The sequence below is a fragment of the Tetrahymena thermophila genome (genome assembly GCF_000189635.1).
Source record: "Tetrahymena thermophila SB210 genomic scaffold scf_8254650, whole genome shotgun sequence".
In the NCBI taxonomy this organism is placed as follows: Eukaryota; Ciliophora; class Oligohymenophorea; order Hymenostomatida; family Tetrahymenidae; genus Tetrahymena; species Tetrahymena thermophila.
Genome location: NW_002476418.1, coordinates 552,838 through 572,465, shown reverse-complemented (window position 1 = coordinate 572,465; position 19,628 = coordinate 552,838). Strand labels below are relative to the sequence as shown.

The following is a 19,628-nucleotide window of genomic DNA, read 5'->3' as shown; positions in this document are numbered from 1 at the left end:
ATACAACAAGCATAGATAGAAAACTAAAAAAAAAAATACAAATGTCTTTTGTTAACTTAGTAAAGCTTAAATTCTTTGTAATCTTACTCTATTCCTGCGTATTTTGTGTTTCCAATATTAGCTCACACTAATGTTCTCACGATACAATTGATTATTCCACCATATTACCATAAAATTTCTTTGCATAATATAGTAATAATTACCCAAATCAATAGTTTTAAAGTGTTAACGCATAGCCAATTAGGGTTACTTATGATTTTAGTTTAATTCCTGATTAATATTAATCTATTCCTAGCTCTTTCATTCAAGCTTAGTTAGAAAATTTAGTACTCTACATGTAATATTTCATAAAGGTTGTCCCTAGATCTTCCCCAATAAAAAATGCTTCTCAGAGATTAGGCTGTAATAACTACACATATCCTTCTTCTTTTATAACTAATGGTATTCAGAACTCTGACTTTCATTTATTCATAACTTATATAGACTCTAATTTCCCTAATGCTTCTCCAGTATAAGCTTGTAACTTTAAAATTTAGTTATTTTACATTTACAATTGTTATTTAGATAGTACTACTTAATATTAACTTTGAGCATTAATTTATTATTTTAGATAAACAAATAAATATTCATTCATACAAATTCTATAAAATAATTTATTAATTTTAAACTTAAATATTTAAAAAAAAACAAACAATCTATTTAATAAATAGGGTGGTGTGAAGTAGATCCTAATCCGGTCGCTGCAGTCTTTTAGGTCAATTATTCAGTGATAAAATTTTATTACCCGTCAGAGTATGTTACAACAAATATTTTTAAAAGCTTAATTCATTAATTCATTCATGTCTTAGGATTTTCTCATACACTTTTTCCATTTTGGATTGACAATAAAAGTAAACTTCCTTATGGGAATAATATTAGCTAACTTTTATCTACATATTCTTTTGGAAATATTAACTCTCATATTATTTAATCTTTCAACTTAAAATATTTTGTTAACAATTATTATGACTGCTCTAACTCAGAGGGTATGATATTAGAAAATTAACCAATTGTAAATAATTAAGTTTCTCATTTTGAATTTGATTTGGTTGGAAATGACTTAATGACTGAAAATACTTTTTTATACCTATTATCTTAATTGACTTAAATGACAGTATTTCTATTAAGAGATACAGGATTCTATGATACAATTAATGAAAATATGCTTAATGTGTCAGAAAATTGGTGGGGAAAATCTGAAACTTGCGAATTCATTTGGAAAAGTTGTAGGTCAACAGCTTAAAATTTTTTGGAATTCAATAAGGGTGCTGACTAAGCCTGTGATTTTTTCTAATAAGGGTTTTCAACTCCTTCAATTCCAACAAACTCATAATGCAACATGCCTTAAATCGAAATTGTTAATTTGTGTTAAAATTCAAGTTAAACACCACCTGATTAGATTAATAGAATGAATACTGGAGTCAACTCCAGATGCTTTAAGTCAAATGCCTACTAAACATAAGGAGGTTCTATTACGACAAACGTAAAATGCTTTAAATCTACATGTGATGCTTCATTCTCAACAATTTAAGTCACGATATGGGGAACTGAAACAGTCACTTGCACATATGCAAACGAAGTCATTTAACTTTCGAAAAATGGAATGGGAACTTCTGGATAACTTACTTGTCCTTCAAATTTTAAAATATTCTGTAGTACATTTATAATAGAAACTTGTCTTAGAAATTGCAGTAATAATGGATTTTGCAATAAGGTTGAGATTTTATTAAAAAATTAACTCAAAATTGAAATTTATATTTAATAAATAGGGTATTTGCTTCTGCTAGAATGGTTTTGTAGGAGCAGATTGCTCTGCTATATGTCCATAAAATTATGTCCTTGATAACAACTAATGTGTTTAAAAGTGTGGATCTGGAAAATACTAAAATCCTAATAATGTAATATTTTGATTAATTATTTCATTACTCCCACACTAAAATACAGTATTGGTATTCTTTATAAAGCAATTTATTGATAAATCCTTAAAATAAGTTTACTTTATTATAGCTAAAGCATTTTAAACTAAAACAAACAAGCAAATACATAAATAAACTATTTTTAAATTAAAAAACTTTTTTAAATAAAATTTATGAGTTATTTATTTTACTTTGCTTTTTATTTTTGAATTCCATATATTTTTTCTTTAAATTTATAATAAAATTATAAATAATAATAACTATAATTAATGATTATTTATTTAGATTTTAAATAGCGCGTGGATTCAAAAAAAATTAATAATCATTACAAAAACTATGCTTAAAATATTTATTTTTCTAAAAATTTGAATTTTATATCTTAATTAAATCCACCTTAACTATTGAGAATTTACTGTAGATGATTCAAAAAAAATAAACTGAAATTATTATAAAAAATACATTCAAAAAACATAAGCAGCAAGCGCGTATTTATTTTTTATTAATTTATAAATATTTTGATTTCATTATTTAATGGAATTCAATATAATTTGCTCTTTATTAAGATGCAAATAATTTTTAAAAATATTTCTTTTATCAGAATTTTAGAATAAAAGTAATAAAAATTATGAGTGAGATTAGTTAATTAAATTTTTTACAATCTTAATCATTTTTTATTTTACTTACAATCTTTTTTTTAAAATGAAATGAAAATACAGCCAAAAGCATAGTTCTTAGCAAGTAAATTTTTAAAGAATTTACAAAATCACTTAATATACTTATATAAATCTTTAAAAATAATAACTATCATTATTTTGATAAAATTATTTACTTAAATACCCAACATATTTTAATAAAAAAACAAAAAAATAAATAAATTTTAATTAATATTATATTTAGACTTGTAATGTTGGATGTCCTTAAGGATTTTATGCTGATGCAGTTACCTAAAAGTGCTAAATTTGTCATCCGTTTTGTTCTGCTTGTACTGGTCCTTCTTAATAGGAATGCTAAAATTGTAACTTTCCCTATATATATAATGCTGGTGCATCTACTTGTACTGATAGAAAATGTGATTCAAGTTGTGCAACTTGCTTTGGATTAGAAGCAAATAATTGTCTTAAATGCTTTAAAGGATTCTATTTAGATCAAAATAATACTTGCTAATAATGCAGTCCTTAATGTCTAGAGTGTTAGAGCACTAAAAGTTAATGTACCTTATGTTCAAACACTCCAAATGTATTTTATACTTACAGTTAGAAATACAAAACATGCATTTCCACTTGCGATAAATCTTGTAAAACTTGCACTTAACCTTAATCACCTACATCTTGTATAAATTGCTCATAAGGTTATTAATTTATTTATTCATCAAGATTATAAAATTATATGATCAAAATATTATTTTAATATACAGGTTTTATTCGATTTGGCTCTAATTGTGTCACTACTTGTGATAGCTCGTGTCTTACTTGTTTATAAGCTAATTCTCCTAATTCTTGTACATCTTGCAACCCTGGATATTTCTTAAACACTCAAGACTCCTCCTGCTAAAAATGTTAGTCTCCATGCTTAGAATGTAGTAATTCATAATCCCAGTGTATTTCATGCATTCCAAATTATTAATTAAATTCTTAAACAAATGTTTGTGAATTGATTTGTGATTAAGCATGTTAAAAATGTTTAGCTCCAAACGACCCAACTTAATGCGTTTAATGTTCAGCAAATTATTTTTCATAATAAACAGCACCTCCTTATACTTGCACTAAATGCATTTATCCTTGTATTTCTTGCTAATAATTCGGATAGTGTCTTAACTGTGATGCAGGGTATAATTTAATAGGTAATTAGTGCTAAATGATTTGTCATCAATCTTGTTAGACTTGTACACAGCCTAATAATAGCAATGCATGCAGTTCTTGTTCTGATAAATATTTTCTATAAGGATCAAAATGCTTAGAATGTTAATCTCCTTGCCAGAATTGTGTAGATTCAAGTACAAAATGTACTTCATGCATTTAAAATTATTAATTATAAAATAATCAATGTGTTTCTGAGTGTGATTAGTCATGTTTAACATGTTTGCAGCTAAATGATAAAAATAGTTGCTTAACATGCTAAACAGGATTTTATTTTAAATAAAACTCTTAAGTACCAGTAAAAGGGTAATGTATACAATGCTCTATTAATTGCTTGAAATGTGATATCTTATAAAGTAGCTCATAATTATAATGTTTGGAATGTTAAGATGGCTTTTAATTAAATAGTTTAGGAGAATGTGTTAAATGCGATTCTACGTGTAAAACATGCTTCTTGCCTAATAACCCTTAAGCATGTGAGCTATGTTTTCCATCATACGATTTGACATCAAATCATTCATGTATTTAATGTTAATAGGGATATTATTTTTCTGAGTAAAATTAGGAGTGTCTTTAATGTCCTATGGGGTGTTTATCTTGCTCTTCAAATTAAATTTGTAATTCATGCGTGTAAGGATATACTTTAGACAGTAACAATAATTGCACTAATACAATAAAATGCCATTTAACATGCAAATCTTGCACCAATACATCTTATCAAGGATGCATGGCTTGCTCTTCCAACAGAGAGTTAAAAATTTTAAATACTGAATATTAAACAGGAATTTGTGATTGCCCTAAAGAAACCACAGACAACGGAGGTGAAAAGTGCGAGTTTAGTAATGTGCAAGAAATAGTTGCTAAAACTTCTTAACTTTCTTTCTCAGTCTCTACATCAATAATATCTATTGCATGTAAGTCAAATTATATATTTTAAATATCTTTCTAAACATAAAAAAGGGTTTAAATCTTTAAAAATTTATACCAATCATTTCTTAAATATTAACAAAAATTCGATGTTTTGAAAAACATTATTTTAGTATTTGTTAAGACCCTATCTAATAAAAAATTTCAAATATTTTCCATTGGTTAACTAATTTTATAAGATTAACAGGGTGGTTAATAATTAATATTTTTTTCCAACATTCATTAATATTTTTATTATATTTCAAATTGAATTCTTGTTTGTGATTAAAAATATTTTTTTTTTAAAAATTTAGCTGTAATAAATTCAAATCCTATCCCTTTTATTATGATGATGGAATTTTGCTAGAGTGTTAGCTATTTATCTTACGTTAATTACAAACCAGCTATGGGATTGGATAGCGTTTTAAATTCAGTTTCATTAATAAATCTCTCAAAAGTAAAAATATTTAATAATATATTTGGCTCGGATAATGAGAGTAATAAGAGGCTACTTGATAGTCCTTAGGAAGTCTAGCCAAGCCAAAGCTCTCCAGATGATAATAGTGTTAAATTCTAGCTGAATGATAAAAGCACATCTTTCTTAGAAAATTCATTTTTGATTGTGGTAGTAAATTTTATAATTTGGCTTTTAGCTGGAATTTTTTCTTTGGTTAAGATTAAGCGATACAGTAACTTTCTTTCAAAGGCAAGAAGAATTTTTTGTATTTCTGCTCCTGTTGTCATATTTTTACTTAGTAGCCAGGAATATAGCTTGTTGGTTTTTTTGCAATTGAAATCTCCTTAGTATGATACAACATAAAACATCATTAACTTATCTTTTGCATTGGCTTCAATAGTTTATATTTTTGTAATGTCGCTCTATTTAACTTACTAGCTTCAACGAAACATCAAAGTGAAATCTGCTAAAAAATATTATTCAGATGTAGAAAATAACAAATCTATTAGGAACGAACAATCTTCTTACAAGAAAGGTAAAACGGATTAGAATCACAATTCGTCTAGCTATGGAGCACCTTCTAGGGCTGATTTCTCAAATTAAAAAATAGTTTATCAAAGACCATCTCAATTAGATTTGGCAAAAAATTAATCATCTTACAATGAAACATCAGAAGAAAAGTCAGTGTTTTCAAAGTTTAAAACTTAATCTATACAGAATAATCAAATTCCTTATTATAAATTAAGATTATATTTAATTTATAAATACGTTAAGTAAGATAACGTAATGACTCGTCACTTTGTTTAAATAACTGTTTTACGTAAATTAATCATTTCGATTTCTTGTGTTGTAATTACAGAAAATCCGATAGCATAACTGAGTTTGCAACTTTTTAGCTATGTGGTTTACTGCATTTACTTGCTTGTAGCAAAACCTCTTAAATATCCATAACAGATGCTCTCAATGTGTATAATAGATTCAATTATCTCAATATTGCACATTATGTACATAATTATGGTATCGTACTCAGATAATGAATTCCTTTAAAAGCTTATGTCGCTATTGATCCTCTCTACAACAATAAGTGTCTTTATATTATTTTTTGTTTATTCAGTTTTCATATTAGTAAAGCTATTCTATTTACAGCTAATGAAGTGTCTGTATAGAAATTCAATAGTAAAAGTTAAAAAAGACTTAAAACCAATTGAAGAACTGAATATCATTAGTAATGATAAAAAGGATGAAACTATTCAACATATAATTCATTAAGACAATACAGATTAAATAAAAAGTCCAACACTTATTTATAATAACTCATCAAAATTTATCTCTCCAAAATAATCATCAAGAGAAAGTATTACCATAAAATAATGAAATAACTTATTTAAAACAAAATTAAATAAATAAATCTTAATTCTTCAAAAATAATAAATATTTGTAAAAAATTACTCACTAAATGTTTAACTAATCTATTTAGGTTTATTTTAAGTAAATTGAAACTTTCATGAAACCAAATTAATTAAATTTAAAATTTTTAAATTAATTTTAGAGCAAATATTTCAAAATATAATAAAAAGGAAACTAAAATTTGTTTAGTTTAAAATTCAAAAACTTTTTAATAGCTTATAATATTAGTAAACAAAATAATTAATTTTATTGAATACAATTATATTTTAACTAAATTTTTTAGAAATATCGCAAAAGCTTAGATAGTTTGTTTATTCTTCTAAAGCAAATTCAAAATAATTTATTTATTTAAAACCAAACATTTTAGTTACAAAAAACAGATTTTGCTTGCTATATTTTTGATATTAACATAAGTAGAGTGATTTTTATTGAGTAAATTATTTTACAGAAATAAATGAACATTAACATTTAAGAGATTTAACCAAGATACTATTAAAATTTTATAAAAGTAATTTTAATTTTTTAATTATTTGTTAAAAAAACAAATAAAAATTAAAAAATGAGCATAACTTATAAATTAATTATACAAAATATTTTTATTTTTTATGTTTGATTGTTTTTTTTTGATTTGTTTTAAACATTTTTTCATACTAATTTAAGAAGGAAATCTTTAAATTATTTGTTCTTTATTAATTAATAATTGATAAGATAAATATTATCAATAGACATTTTTAAGCTGTTTTATTTATTTATTCATTCTTTTTTTAAATTAAATTGAGTACAATTATTTTTTGTTTGTTTGCTTGTTTCTTCATTTGATTTACAAAGAAGTTGATTATAGTTTATAATGGAGAGATTGAAAATAAGCAACTAAAGCTATTTTAAAAGCATATTTATATATCATAGTCCTCTAATTATATATTAGCTATATATTTACGTACTTAGTTGGTTGGTTAGTTAGTTATTTAGATTGATAGTAAATTTATTAGTATATATTATTTGCAAAAAATTATTAATTAGTAATAGACGTCTCTCATGAAAGCGGATGTCTACAGCAAGGGCAAGTGTAGGTGTAATTTTGGTTCACAGTAAATTCTTCTTGTCTCATAAACCATTTACTTAGACATGAGTTGTGAAAGAAGTGACCACACTTAATTCTTTCAGCCTCTTCATTTGGGGTAATTAGATCTTCGAGACAAATAGGACAACTTTATTCAAAATCCTCCAAATGTTTTGCTAATTCGCATAACTTTCTATAGGATCTAATATTATCGATAAGGAAGCATATGACTAAAATAAGAGTAACCATGATGTACGTATGCTCTAATTTTATGATATACTTTCCTATAAAATTGCTCTTAATGAAATCGACTGGTGATAGATACCAATTTAAATAATCTTTAGGAAATATGAGTAAATGCTAGAGGATAATATGATCCCCGGCAATCCATTACTAAAGCTGTAAAATTAATTAAATCAAAAACTCTGTAGAGTAGAAAAGCATAGTGCATAAATACATAATCGCATCAGTTAAAAAGTACTATATTAGCAATATCAATAGCAATGCATGAATAATATAAATAGCAAGAAACACTAGTATCATTTATATAATAAAATAATGTGATTTTTATGTTGACTATTCCCCTAATTTCTATAAATTAATGCCAAAGTGATTCTTTAAACTTGCTGCTATTCTATGAAAAAAGATTGCAACAATTTTTTTAAATCTAAAATTCTTTTTACTTTTCCTTTCCTTTTTCTTCTAGACTTTTTCTAAAATTGCAATTTTAATTAATATGGTTAATTAAAGATTTAAATTATAGTAATATTTAATTGTGACTACTTTTATACTGTTTCTTTTATTTAGACATATATACAAGGATTTATTTAGATAATCTTAAAATACTTAATTAGCAAAATTCAGCCCAATTAATTACCTACCATATTTGATTAAAAATTTATTTCATAGATTTTAAATAAATTAATTAACAAACGAAAATGTATTTCGTTTATGTTTATATGCTTGCTGTATAAACTTCATTAAAAAACTATTCGATATGGAAGAAAAATATTTAATTTAATTTTAATAATTTATTTGCATATTAACAAATATGGTGAATTGAATCTTAAAAATTATCCATCATTCAATCCAAATAAATTTGAAAAAACTTTAAATATTTTGAAAATTTTTAAAGACAGACTTGAAATATTTTCTCAACTTAGTGTTTTTATTAAAATATTGAAAAAAATTTGAAATTTGGTTAAAGATAGAAGCAATTAAAATAATTATAACAAGGTCATAGCAGATACATACAAGGCTTTTGATGAAACAAAAAAATACTCATTTAATATATTTTGAAATTTTTATTAATCTAATTCTTAATAACAAACTAACTAACTAATTAACAACATTTATACTGAACTCTGCTTATTTATTTAATTAGCTTTGTGCAATATAAATGCATTTTTAAGAGAGTTTCTTATAGACATAGCTATTGCATTGGATTTATTGATTGGTTGCTTTGTTGCTTGATGTGTAGTTTTAAAGTTAATGATCCTTGCTATAAGTTATATATTTTTATTTTGATGCTGTAATTTATACTATTCGAATGCTTCTCAATTGTCTTCAGGCTTCAATTATTCAAGCTTTTTTAATATAAAAATGAAATTAGAATAAAGTTTTAGAAAAAGCACTGCTTGTAGCTTATTTAAAACTGAAATTGAAAAATGTTTACTTCTTTTTTGAGTTCTTCTACTGTCTTTTTTAATCTTAAATTTTCGTCTTTAAGCTTTTCATATTCAACTTACAATCTTTCAACATCTATGTCGGTTGGAGAACCTAAATATTTCTTGATGTAACTTTTTGTTAAATAATTAAATTAATAACCATTTTCACCATTTGCATAAAAGTAGATTAAAAATGAAGTTTATTGTAAACTGAAATAGTTCCATTTTAAATTTAAATTTTTCAAATCTTACTCAACTGCATTATTAGGCTTATTGGGCTCTTCGTATAATCCTACTAAAACTCTAGTTAATTGGTCAACAACGCCAGCCTTTTCTAAATATTTTCTGAATTCTTCCTTTTTAGAGTCAGTGGTCTTTATTTTTTTTGTAATTATGAAATTGCTATTTAAAAAATCAAATCATTTATTTTACCTAGAAGCTCATTTTTATGAAATTTTGTACTTTTTCTTTTTGTAATTTATTTTTTCTAATTAATGTATTTATTTGCAATTAAATTATATTCAAAATCAAGTAAAATCTAATAAAAATCAAACTCCAAAACTCAAAGAATTTGCATCTATCTATCTATCAATACATCAAAATATTAATAAACTCTCACTTAATTAATTAAAAAATTAATGATTAAATGAATGAATGCATTTATTTTTTTATGCAATTAACAATCTCTAATATAAAAATCAAATAAATTAAAATTACAAAAAATTTTTATTTATTCCAAATGATTATTTTATTTCATATAATAATAATTATATATAATTGTTGTAAATTAATTTCTTTATATCTATCTTTTTTTTTGCAAAACCCTTTTTATCTTTCAATTAATTAATAACATAACAGTTTTAAATTTATAAAAATAATCATTTCTACTTTCCTTTTAAATATTCAAATATCTTTAAAATGTTAAATTAATTATTTTATTAAGCTTTCAGAAAAATTGGTATTTAGTTTACTATATTAATTTCACCATTAAAAAGCTTACTATTATTTTTTATTAAGTCTATATCAAAATAAATAGAGATAAGATCAGAAGTCTATTAAATTCTGAATCTACTGAAAAAAATATTCTTTATAATTGAATTCTATTCAATTCAATCATATTATAATTTTCATAGTTATTTATGTGAATAATGGTCAATAGAGTCTTTAATTTATCTTTAATATAAAAATGAAGTTTCCTTCTGAAATATTTTTTATTTGATTATAAAATATTTTAAAATTAATTTAATTGATTCTTTTTTTCGTTTTAGATTTTATTTTTACTGAAAAAGCATTCTCTGAGATATATTTTTTAGACATTTTGGGATAAAATAATAAAAAAAACGAATATATTATTTCAAATAATATTTTATTTTGAAATATCTGATATATATTCAATTAATTACTAAATTTTAATAACATTTCCTTAAGATTTGATCTCAATTGATTTTATATTCAAATAGATTTGAAAATAAAAAAATAGTTTTTTATAAATATTTATTCTACCTTCATAATATTTTCAATTAAATTAAAGAGAAAACTTATATTTTCTTATTTTAATTTGAACTCATTTTATGATGGATTCATTTTTTTTCCTTCATAAGAACTATTAAAGATAACCAATCAATAAATGAAATAATAAATATATCAACTTATGAAACATTTTTATTTATTTATGTTAAGAATAATAAATTTAAATGATAAAGAAATTAATCTTTTTCTACTAAGTCAAGTATTATTACTTAATTTAATGTGGTTTAAAGAAAGAGCTTAAAAATGATACAAATTATTCACAAATTTAATTACAATTATTAATTATTTTTATATCTATAAGCTTGATAAATTAAATGAATGAAAAATAACACTTTTTAAAAATTTTAAGGCAAAATTTAAAGTAATAAATTAAATATTTTTTACTTATTTAATAAATTAATTTTTTTTTTTGTTAGATTTTAGTGGTCACTACAATTTTCTAAAATATATATAAAAACTCATTAGTCATTATCATAAATTTAATAGCAAATTTTAATTGATATTAAATTTACATATTTTTGTATCAAAAAAAAATCGTTAAGAATTTAGCTTTAAAATAATATATTTTTTAATTATTTATTAACATTTGCTAAGTCTATTATCTAGTATTTATTTTTATTAATATAAATATTTATCTTATTGCAATATAACTTTTTAAGAATAGTTTAAAGTAAAAATTTTATAAAGTAATTAAAGAATTAATATAATCGATTCTAATTCAAAGTTTATTTAAAAACGATTAAGTCTTAAACATTTTTAGTTACTAAAAAAAAAAGAAATACACTAAAATAAATTTTAATCTCAATTTTAGTATTTTTTACCTATTAATTTAATTTCTTAAGTTCAATAAATGCTTTATTAGTTTTAAAATTAAGTTTATTTGGAAATAATAGGTTAATAATAGAAAATATTTGAGTAATTTATAATAAAAATAATTTTATTTTTAACATTTTATGTGCAAAAATTAATTGTTTGTAAATCAAATTAGCATTTTCTTTATAAAATAAAGAATTTCAAAAAGATGAAATTTGAAAATTGAGAGTTTTAATTTGATGATAAATTGAATGGTATTTTTGAGAATATCTTAGAAATAAATAATTTGTCAAAAATAATTTAAGATAAACTAAGAAAAGTATATATAGTAAGAATAATGAGAGGGATATTCCGCTTAGCAAATTCATGTAGAGCCTTTTAAAAGAGCCAAAATTTTAATAAAAGCGTTAACTTAGCATATTCTATGCCTAAATATAGCATAAGCACTTTAAACATGTGAGAAACAACATCATTTTTTATTAAATTTAACATTTTGATTGCAATTATAAGCATTAAATTTATAATTGAATATGTTTATTTATGATGCATGCATCTTAATTTCTCTTAAACTTTAAAGATATTTCCAATTGTATAAAATTAATTTTCCTGCATTAAATTAATAGAAATTTCGAAATGTCAATGAAATAAACTCAGCTATCTACTTTAAGCAAAGCAAATCCTGAATTTGTATTCTTCTCTAATAGTTTTATGCTTGAATAACTTGAATGCATTGGTAATTATTTATTTATTTAATTAATTAACTAACTAGTTAATAGATAGAATGATAAATCTATTCGTTTATTTCTTTTCTTTTCTGGATTTTTAATTAATTTGATATGTATTGCCTTTTAATGTAAAAATCATTCAATTTTAATACATATCTTTCAAGAATTTTCTACTCAAATTATAATCTTTCTTTATACATAACATTATTTTAATCCACAATTCTATTATTTATTTAATCACTTTTATATTAACTATTTTTTTTATATCAAATTAGCTGGCTGTGATGACGATGTGTAAGATTTTTAATTTATTTTAATAAAAAATTATGTGAATAAATAAATAAAAAAACAAACAAGAGCTATTAAATATTTAAAAGTTAAGGATAAGTGAAAGAATTTAATAAATTTTTTTAATAATAAAATAGTATTTGACATTATAAAAATCTATCAATCACTCATCTCTAATATATTATTATATATTTTTTAATTTAGTATATGACATGAAGCAACAAATCAATCTATCAACTAAACAATCTATAAATCTATCTATCTATCAACCAACCAATCTAACTATCTATAAAGCATTCTTAAATCCTAACTATAATACTAAGCTGACTTCCAAGCTTATAAACAAACATTGAAATTATACTTTCACTAATATTAAGATTGAATACATTGACAAGTGTGTGCTTCACTAATTTATGTTCTATCGGTAAATTACAGGATACAATATATCTAAGTATCAAGCTATCTTATCAATTAAATTTATGATACAAAAGGAGAATCTTATTTAGTTAGTTATTTACTAAGAAAATAAATTCAATTATATTGGATGAAATTGTTATCAACTCAACTTTTTATTATTTAAATTTTAGATTAAATCTCAATAATTTTAATTCATTATATACATTCTCTGTTTATTACTTGGTCTTCATTTGTCATCGTAAATCATTCTAATTATTAACTTAAAAAGCTTCTTTTACATAAAAAAATTAAATGTTCTAACAAATTACTTTTATTTATATCAAAATTATCATCTAATTTAAATTATTTGAATATAAAAAATTATTTTATTTCGATTAAAAAATCTTCTTTTATCATATTGATAAAAATTTATTAAAAATAAAATTTAATTTAGATAATTATTGAAAGAGTAAGCACATTATTTAATTTGATCATTTAATAAAATTTATCTTTTATTTGATTTTTATATCTTTTGGAACAAAATTTTTTTGTACTATTTACATAGTTTTTTATTATAAGTTAAATTCTAAAAAAGGATTTACTAATAATTTTGTTAGCTGTGGTTTCTGAAAGGCAAAATTATGAAAAATAAATAGCTTTCTATTTTCAATTTTAACGTCAAATTTTAATGGATTATTTTATGACAAACAAATATTAATCTTATATTATTTATCATATTTTTTAAATATTTAAAATATTTTCAATTTCCTTTTGATTTTTTTAATAGATCAAGATATACTAAAACTGAATAAAATAGTTATTTTCTCATCAAGTTTAGAATTAATTCATATAAAATATACTATTTAATTGATATAAAATTTTATTTTTATCAATAATCTAGCTGATTAAATATTTGAATTCTTTGAAGTATTTTTGAGAATCAAATTTTATAAACTATTTCTTATTTTTGATTCTCTTGAGTTTTTGAGATATTTTAGATTTATCTTTTCAAACATACTATCCTGATTCAAAAATGTAATTAATAAAAATAAGTAGATGTTGATTAAAAAATAATAAATAAGTTTTGTATCATCAGCTTAAAATACCATTTTTCTTTTTATTTTATCTTATTATAAATTAAACTTTTCTAAAGTAATATTTAAGTTTTACTAACATCAAGTGTAAATTAAAAGAATTAGGCTCAATTTAAATAATATTTTTACAAGATTTTGTCAAATAATTTTTAATTTTTACTTTTCTCAAAATGTCACTTAAATCACGTATCTACTGAATGAATTTAAAGTTTTTAAAAAAATAAAGATCTAGAAATATTTTCTTAAGGATAATTTTAGTAATTAAGATATTTTCTATTGCTAAAAAATCAAACTTTATTTGCAAGTTAATGTGAAAATACTTAGTTTACAGTAAATGCAATTAGATGCATCTACCAAAATAGATATTGAATAATCTTAATATAAATTGTTAATCTTTGACCTAAAATTTTAATTTTTCTTTTTTTATGAAATTTCTCAAACCAGAATTTATAAAGTCTTAAAAGTTGAAGATATAGAAAGATTCACATTATTTATCATGACGCATGCATGTCATATTTCAAATTAATTTTGCTCTATTTTAATTAATTAGTATATAATGAAGTTAATATTATCGTTATTCATATCTCAAAGTGTAAAATATCCCCAAAGATAAATAGGATATTGCTAAGTGTTTTGAAAGCGTGATTATCTAATTAATTTATATTAAAAAAAATAGTTGATTTTTCTAAAATCAGTTTTTATGTTTGCATCACCAATTCAGGATTTATCTTACATATTAAACATTGATAGAAAAAATATATTCATTCAATCGATATTTTCTTTTTATTAAAACAAACTTCGCAAAATTTTATTAAATTTGTGTTTTTATATCTTAATTACTTATAATTAATAATAAACATAAAAAATATTAATAGAAAGGAAGATACATCTAAAATATAAATGCAAGAGGAAAAAAATCTAATTAGATAAAGCGATAGCAACATTGCTCCTTTCAGTTTAGATGACGAAAATGTTTATAATCTACCAACTAAGTCATAAGTGAAGCCTTCTTAGCTTTACCACTCAAGCAGAAAAGAACTTGAAAAAAGCAATAAAGATATCCAAAATCTTGTTGAATAAATAGATAAAGTACTTGAAACTCACCTTTATACATGGGACAATGTGAATAATTGGCAGTTCAACTTACCTTCCACTATGTTTACTGGAAATGAAGCTCCCATTCAGTTCTTTTAACCTAAGTAGGAGATTGGAACAAGCGAAATGAAAAAATTAACTCCTGATCAATGCTTGTAGATTAAGCAAGTAATTTATTTTAATAACTTTATTAATAATTCTATCTAAATTTGGTAATAAAAATTCTAAAATGATATACAATAATAATTATTAAAATATATTGATTAATTATCAGAAATTTTAACTTAATATACAATTTTTTTCAATTTAATTAAGAAAGGTGAATTCTAAGTGCAAGGTCAAACTGAAGACCAGGTCACTACTTGGAAAATAAATGATTGGATTATAAGAGGAGAGGAGTAAATTACAAAAAGCTTTTAGTAGGCTCTTAGTGTGGCATGGCATTAATTATTGCAAATACAATGCAGAATTACTCCTAAATTTGCTAGAAATTACTTTTTAAAATCACAAATCTTAAACCCAAATCTAGTTGATGGGTTCTAGACAATTTTGTCTCTCTTCTCAAAGGCTTTGAATCTAACTTTTGGTATAAAGAAAGTTTAAATTTACTCAAAGCAGCAAGTCATCAGTGAGATTCTTAAGGAGAGAATGAAAGCCACTCTTAAGCAGCACCATTAGCAAATGCGTGTTTCTTTCTTTGAGTTCGTATTTAAGTCTTAGTATTATAGAGATAAGTCCAAGTTTGAATTAGATGAAAAAGAAATTAAATAATTTTAAAACGCAGTTGCTGATTTTAACTAGCTAAGCGTAGATTTTGATAAGTGGGCTAGTAAATACGAAACCGAAAAAATAAAGGAATTAGAGAAATCAGATAAAAGTGAGGATGAAGCCTTAATGGAGATATTTTAAGAAAAGTAAAATTATCTTTTCAATTTGATTTAAAGTGGCACATATGTCAAAGAAAAGGATGTCTAGTAGCACTTAATTAACTTGATTTAGGCAACTTAGATTACAAATCGCTAATACTATGAACTAAACAAGTAAATTAACGAAAAGGAAGCTGAGAAAATTAAAGAGATTAAGGAAAAACACCCTATTAAGTCAAGAGTAGAACTTTGGAAATCAAGAGTGGTAAAAGAATAAATGCAACCAATTATTGAAAAATTAGTAGTTGACTGCAATTAAAAAATACTAAAAGATTTAACTTAAGCCAACTTAAAAAGCGAAGTGATACTATTTGTTCGCTTCACTGAATTTTAGTAGGCCTTCAAGCAGATTTACAATGACAACTACAAAAGAATACAACAATAAAGCACTACTCCTTGCAGAGTTTTTAGCACTTTCTAAAAATATATGCCTCCCTACAAAATCATTCAATCTAAAGATTACAATGGAGTAACTTTTTATCAATACGAAAATGGTAAAGAGTACAAAACAAACACTGACTTTTTTGGTTGGAGAGTAGTTTTGCAAGTATTAAGATATAAAGTTTGGACAATCAATGTCTTCATCAATCTAACTTAAAATCTAATTAATGGCTAATTCGGTCTCAAGAGTCTATTCTATACTTAGCCTTTTTCTAGAGGAACAGTAATTTATTTTATGTTTTTAAAATACATTTTTCTATTCTTGAAGTATCTCTCTATTTTTCTGATTAATTAAAGAGGAAAATTAATAAATAAAAAAATTTGATTAAAATAAAATAAATTTTTTTTTTTATATTGGATTTTTAATAAAAAATTTTATTGATGTTAAATTATTATTTGAAATTAAATTGCAAAAATATTAAATAAATTTATATCAAAAATTAGTATGTTGAGTATAGGACTGGAGAGGAAAAGAACTATGGATACTTTCATCCATATGTTTATATTTTAAAAACAACGTTAAATGGAATAAAAAAGACAATGGAAGATTTTGAAGCATTACCAGATAGAGGTTTATTTGGCAAAAATTTTGCTAGAGGTGTGAAATACATTGAGTGCTATGTATTTAGATTATTGTTTGTTGCTATATTCTTAGTAGGCATTTTGATGCCTATTGTAATAATACTCAATTGCTTATTTAGTTTTGCTTTAGCAATAACAAGCTGGCTTTGGATACCTATCACTTTGGTTTTTAGATGGCTGTATCACATTTTTGTGTGGGATTTTGATTCTCCTACTAGACACAGCTAAATCTATTACCCATATGATTATTTGAGATATCAGACATTTGAAAGACTACCTATTGTTAAAGCTTCTTTTGATTTAATTGTTGGCCTATTTGAGATTATAGTTAGTATTATAAGCATGATTTTTATTCATCCTTTAATTGCAGTTCTGAGTGTAATTTTTGCTTACTTAAGAAAAATTTTGACTTCAATAAGTGATGAGATTATGTTCTTTGTAACCAAAAAAATTGGACGTTAGCCCGAGATAGACACCTTCATTGCTTGGAAAGTAAGAGGATCTGGAGTTACAAGATAGTATTCCTACTCCATGGATATTGAGGATGTTAAATTTTTGGTAATTATATTTTATATACAAGAAACAATTAATTTATTATTAAATTTATAAACAGATGAGATCGCACTTAGAATCCACAGAGTTAGAAGAATATAATGAGAGACTAAGATAAAGAATTTAAGGTCCTTAAAGTGAATATGAAGAGTTCTCTAGGAGTCTTTTTAAGTAAAACTTACTTTTATATTTTTCAAAAAAAATCTAATTTTTGATTTATTTTTATAAAGAAATTATGACTTACAATAAGGCTCCAGTTAATTCATTAGTTAAAACATAGCTAAGTTGCAAAGCATCTTGTCAAAACAAATCTAGGATAGGAAAAAGAAATATCCTAATCCTCCAAACTGTAATATAAAATTCACTTAAGAAGAATTATCTGCAGTTTTCTATGAGTGTGAGAGTATGTCAAGATAGTTTATCGAATAAAGAAAAATGAGCTGGGTATTTAAAAAATATGGTAAATCTTTCTATTTCAAAATTTAAAATATTAAATTTTTATTTTTAACAATTTAATTTTATCTAAAAAAAATATATTATTAATTTAATTACATTTATTTATTTATATAATAAGACATTGAAGAAAATGATTTCAAATCTATTACAGAGAAGTTTTTAATAGCAATATTTAATGACCCTAACATTCTTTATCCTATAAATGAGTTGGACAAGAGAATAGAAATTTAAACTGTCAAAAAGTAGTAATTTAACTCTATTTCTAATGCTATTAAAGGAGAGGGCTCACTAAAGAACTTCCAAGCAAGAATTTAACAAAGATTTTAAAAATTTAAGAAATAAATTCTCTTTCCATTTATTAGTAGCTCTTAAGTAAAGAGCTTTGCTTATGAAACAATTAATGATAGATACAACTATATTAAAAATTAAGATCCTAGCAATGTTACATACTTCTACTCTTCAGAAATTTATGAGAATGCAACATAGTAAAAGCAGGAGTCTTCTAAAAAATAAGATTGAAAAATCACTGTTTTCTTTTTTATTGTTTTTTTAAATCAAAATTTTTTATCAAATACAAAAATTTGCTTATAATTTGTAAAATTTGAGTTTTTTTTTGTTTTAGTTTGAAAAAAAATATTTATTTTAAAAATTATTTTTTTATAAACTATTTTTTATTAGGTTTAATTTATTTTTTTAAGTACAAACTAACTAAAAGAATTCTATATAAAAAAATAGCATTTATTTTCAAAGCTTTTTATCTCATATCATTCATTAAAATAATATCAAAAACTTATTAATTTTTTATAATTTACTGGATGTGGATTTATATTTATATCTTAATATTTCAATTATAAGGTATAAAAATCAAATAATTTTAATTATCATTTAAAATTTCTTGGATTCTTTATTAATTTTTTAATTTAATATGAGATCATTCTAAAAGCTTGATTTCAGAATTTTATTATGTCTATTAAAACTAAATTCAAAAATTTATTTAATTTAAGTTTGCAATCTAAATAATTTCAATCTTATAAACTATAATTTCAAAAAAAGAGATCAAAAATATCATTTTTACTATTTTTTATAAATGCAAAACAATTTTAATAAAATTTCTCTAAAAAACTAAAATTTTCATTAATATTTTTAGCATTTACTAAAATAAAAACATCTTATGAATATTATTTCAAAGTATGTTTTTATTTTTCTCACTAATTATCTTGAAATAAAAATGAAATTATTATTAAACAAGATATATTTATTTGAATCAACATAATTTTCTGTAATATTTTTAATATTCCATCAATTTATAAAATAATTATTTTCAAACTTTTTAAAATAAAATTCAAATCATTTTTTACAAATAATAAAACTAATTTTTTAGTAGTCTTTGCTTTGGATAAGATCAAAAAAAACCTGAAAGAA

The 19,628-nt window shown here is 22.7% G+C and overlaps 5 protein-coding genes across 5 annotated transcripts; 3 read left to right on the top strand and 2 right to left on the bottom strand. All coding sequences in view use genetic code 6, as the record gives it.

Moving 5' to 3' along the window:
- Nucleotides 1-41: 41 nt before the first annotated feature.
- Nucleotides 42-6,548, top strand: TTHERM_00077430 (EGF-like domain protein; the record flags this gene model as incomplete). Its single annotated transcript, XM_001015684.2, has 6 exons — nt 42-519; nt 711-1,753; nt 1,809-1,937; nt 2,853-3,303; nt 3,370-4,725; nt 5,032-6,548. 6 exons carry the CDS (start codon nt 42-44, stop codon nt 6,546-6,548), a joined length of 4,974 nt encoding a protein of 1,657 aa, XP_001015684.2.
- Nucleotides 6,549-6,930: 382 nt separating this feature from the next.
- Nucleotides 6,931-8,463, bottom strand: TTHERM_00077429 (zinc finger, C3HC4 type (RING finger) protein). The gene has a single exon (XM_001471291.2). The coding sequence runs from the start codon at nt 8,182-8,184 to the stop codon at nt 7,615-7,617; it is 570 nt and encodes a 189-aa protein (XP_001471341.2). The 5' UTR covers nt 8,185-8,463; the 3' UTR covers nt 6,931-7,614.
- A 734-nt stretch (nt 8,464-9,197) lies between these two features.
- Nucleotides 9,198-9,752, bottom strand: TTHERM_00077420 (C-Myc-binding protein, putative; the record flags this gene model as incomplete). Its single annotated transcript, XM_001015683.2, has 4 exons — nt 9,198-9,227; nt 9,317-9,440; nt 9,561-9,682; nt 9,741-9,752. The coding sequence occupies 4 exons, from the start codon at nt 9,750-9,752 to the stop codon at nt 9,198-9,200; spliced, it is 288 nt and encodes a 95-aa protein (XP_001015683.2).
- A 2,169-nt stretch (nt 9,753-11,921) lies between these two features.
- TTHERM_00077410 (hypothetical protein) lies at nt 11,922-13,358 on the top strand. Its single transcript, XM_001015682.3, has 4 exons — nt 11,922-12,107; nt 12,275-12,384; nt 12,652-12,670; nt 12,802-13,358. Exons 1-4 carry the CDS (start codon nt 11,989-11,991, stop codon nt 12,806-12,808), a joined length of 255 nt encoding a protein of 84 aa, XP_001015682.2. The 5' UTR covers nt 11,922-11,988; the 3' UTR covers nt 12,809-13,358.
- Nucleotides 13,359-15,054: 1,696 nt separating this feature from the next.
- On the top strand, nt 15,055-18,725 carry TTHERM_00077400 (transmembrane protein, putative; the record flags this gene model as incomplete). Its single annotated transcript, XM_001015681.3, has 6 exons — nt 15,055-15,417; nt 15,565-16,839; nt 17,061-17,756; nt 17,812-17,921; nt 17,981-18,210; nt 18,325-18,725. The coding sequence occupies 6 exons, from the start codon at nt 15,055-15,057 to the stop codon at nt 18,723-18,725; spliced, it is 3,075 nt and encodes a 1,024-aa protein (XP_001015681.1).
- Between the last annotated feature and the right edge of the window lie 903 nt (nt 18,726-19,628).